This window comes from Metarhizium robertsii (assembly GCF_000187425.2).
Source record: "Metarhizium robertsii ARSEF 23 chromosome Unknown MAA_Scf_7, whole genome shotgun sequence".
Taxonomy (NCBI): Eukaryota; Fungi; Ascomycota; class Sordariomycetes; order Hypocreales; family Clavicipitaceae; genus Metarhizium; species Metarhizium robertsii.
In genome coordinates this window covers 1,562,576-1,564,221 of record NW_011942215.1, presented here as the reverse complement: position 1 = coordinate 1,564,221, position 1,646 = coordinate 1,562,576, and the positions used below count along the sequence as shown (strand labels likewise).

At 44.0% G+C, this 1,646-nt stretch overlaps 1 protein-coding gene across 1 annotated transcript; it reads left to right on the top strand.

Annotated features, from left to right (window-relative positions):
• Positions 1-12: 12 nt before the first annotated feature.
• MAA_11407 (natch and ankyrin domain protein) lies at positions 13-1,549 on the top strand (the record flags this gene model as incomplete). Its single annotated transcript, XM_011413401.1, has 2 exons — positions 13-1,194; positions 1,253-1,549. 2 exons carry the CDS (start codon positions 13-15, stop codon positions 1,547-1,549), a joined length of 1,479 nt encoding a protein of 492 aa, XP_011411703.1.
• Positions 1,550-1,646: the final 97 nt, after the last annotated feature.

Sequence of the window (1,646 nt, the reverse complement as noted above, 5' to 3'; positions counted from 1 at the left end):
AACGATATAACCATGAAAGACAGAACACCGTTGCCACTAATATCGGAACTACGGGACCGATTGCACGGTATGAATTGGTTCACCGCGGTAGACCTAAAGGGAGCATACAATTTGATTCGAATAAAAGAGGGTCACGAGTGGATGACAGCCTTCAGGACGAAGCTCGGACTATTCGAATACTTGGTAATGCCAATGGGGCTCACCAACGCACCAGCAACATTCCAGAGAATGATTAACAGCGTACTGCGAGAATATTTGGACAACTTCGTGGTAGTATATCTCGATGATATACTGATCTTCTCGAAAACCCTAGAAGACCACAAGGAACACGTACACACGATACTGAAAACGCTACAAGACGCCAAGCTACTAGTCGAACCAGCAAAATGCAAGTTCCATACCCAGGAAGTAGACTTCCTAGGACACACGATACGACCAAACGAAATACGAATGGAAAAATCCAAGATAGAGGCAGTAAGAAACTGGCCAACACCGAAGAATGTCAAGGACATACAAAGCTTTAGAGGCTTTGCGAATTACTACAGGAGATTCATCAAGAGCTACGGCGAAATCGCAGCACCCTTGGATGAACTCACCAAGAAGGATAAGCAGTGGAACTGGAATGATGAGGCGCAATGTGCCTTTGACAAGATCAAAGAACTCATCACATCCGAACCTGTTTTAAGAACCTTCGACCCAGAAAAGGAAACGGAATTAGAAACCGATGCATCAGACTTTGCTCTGGGAGCACAAGTTGGACAACGAGACGATGACGGAAAACTACACCCTATTGCGTTCTACTCAAAGAAACTTCACGGAGCAGAACTCAACTACCCCATCTACGACAAAGAATTCCTAGCAATCATCAATGCTTTCAAGGAATTTAGACACTACCTCATGGGAAGTAAACACAAAGTTAAGGTGTACACCGATCACAAGAACATCTCTCACTTTGCGACAACGCAACAATTGAATGGACGACAAATTCGATGGGCCGAATATCTTTCAGAATTCGACTATGAAATCATCCATCGAAAAGGATCCGAAAACGGACGAGCAGACGCTCTAAGTCGAAGAAGCGACTACGATACAGGAGTACCTACAGCGACAGGACAACTCCTCGAGTTAAACAAAGATGGCAACTTTCAGCAGAGACAACTCAATGCCATACTAAAAGTACAAGACGAAGACCCAGTATACAAGAAAATCCAACAATGGGCAAAGAAAAAGGTTAGGTTTGCAGACACGCCAGAAGAATGTCTCACAGAACCCGGAACTATCCCAAAGTACCATGGAAAGACCTGGATACCTCCAGAACTACAAGAAGAATGCATCAAAGAAATGCATGAACACCCAGTTTACGGACATCAAGGAATCCGCAAAACACTGGATAAGATACGACGACAATACGATTTCTCAGGAATCAAGAAAATGGTCGAGAAGGTTGTCAACGAATGCATACAATGCGGAAAAAGTAAGGCTTCGCGACATAAGCCATATGGAGAATTGCAACCATTACCAGTACCAACACGACCATGGGAATCGATAGCTTTCGATCATATTACGAAGCTACCAATGTCGAAAGAACCGATGACCAATGTAGAATACGACAGCATATTCGTGGTCACGGACAGACTCACAAAGTA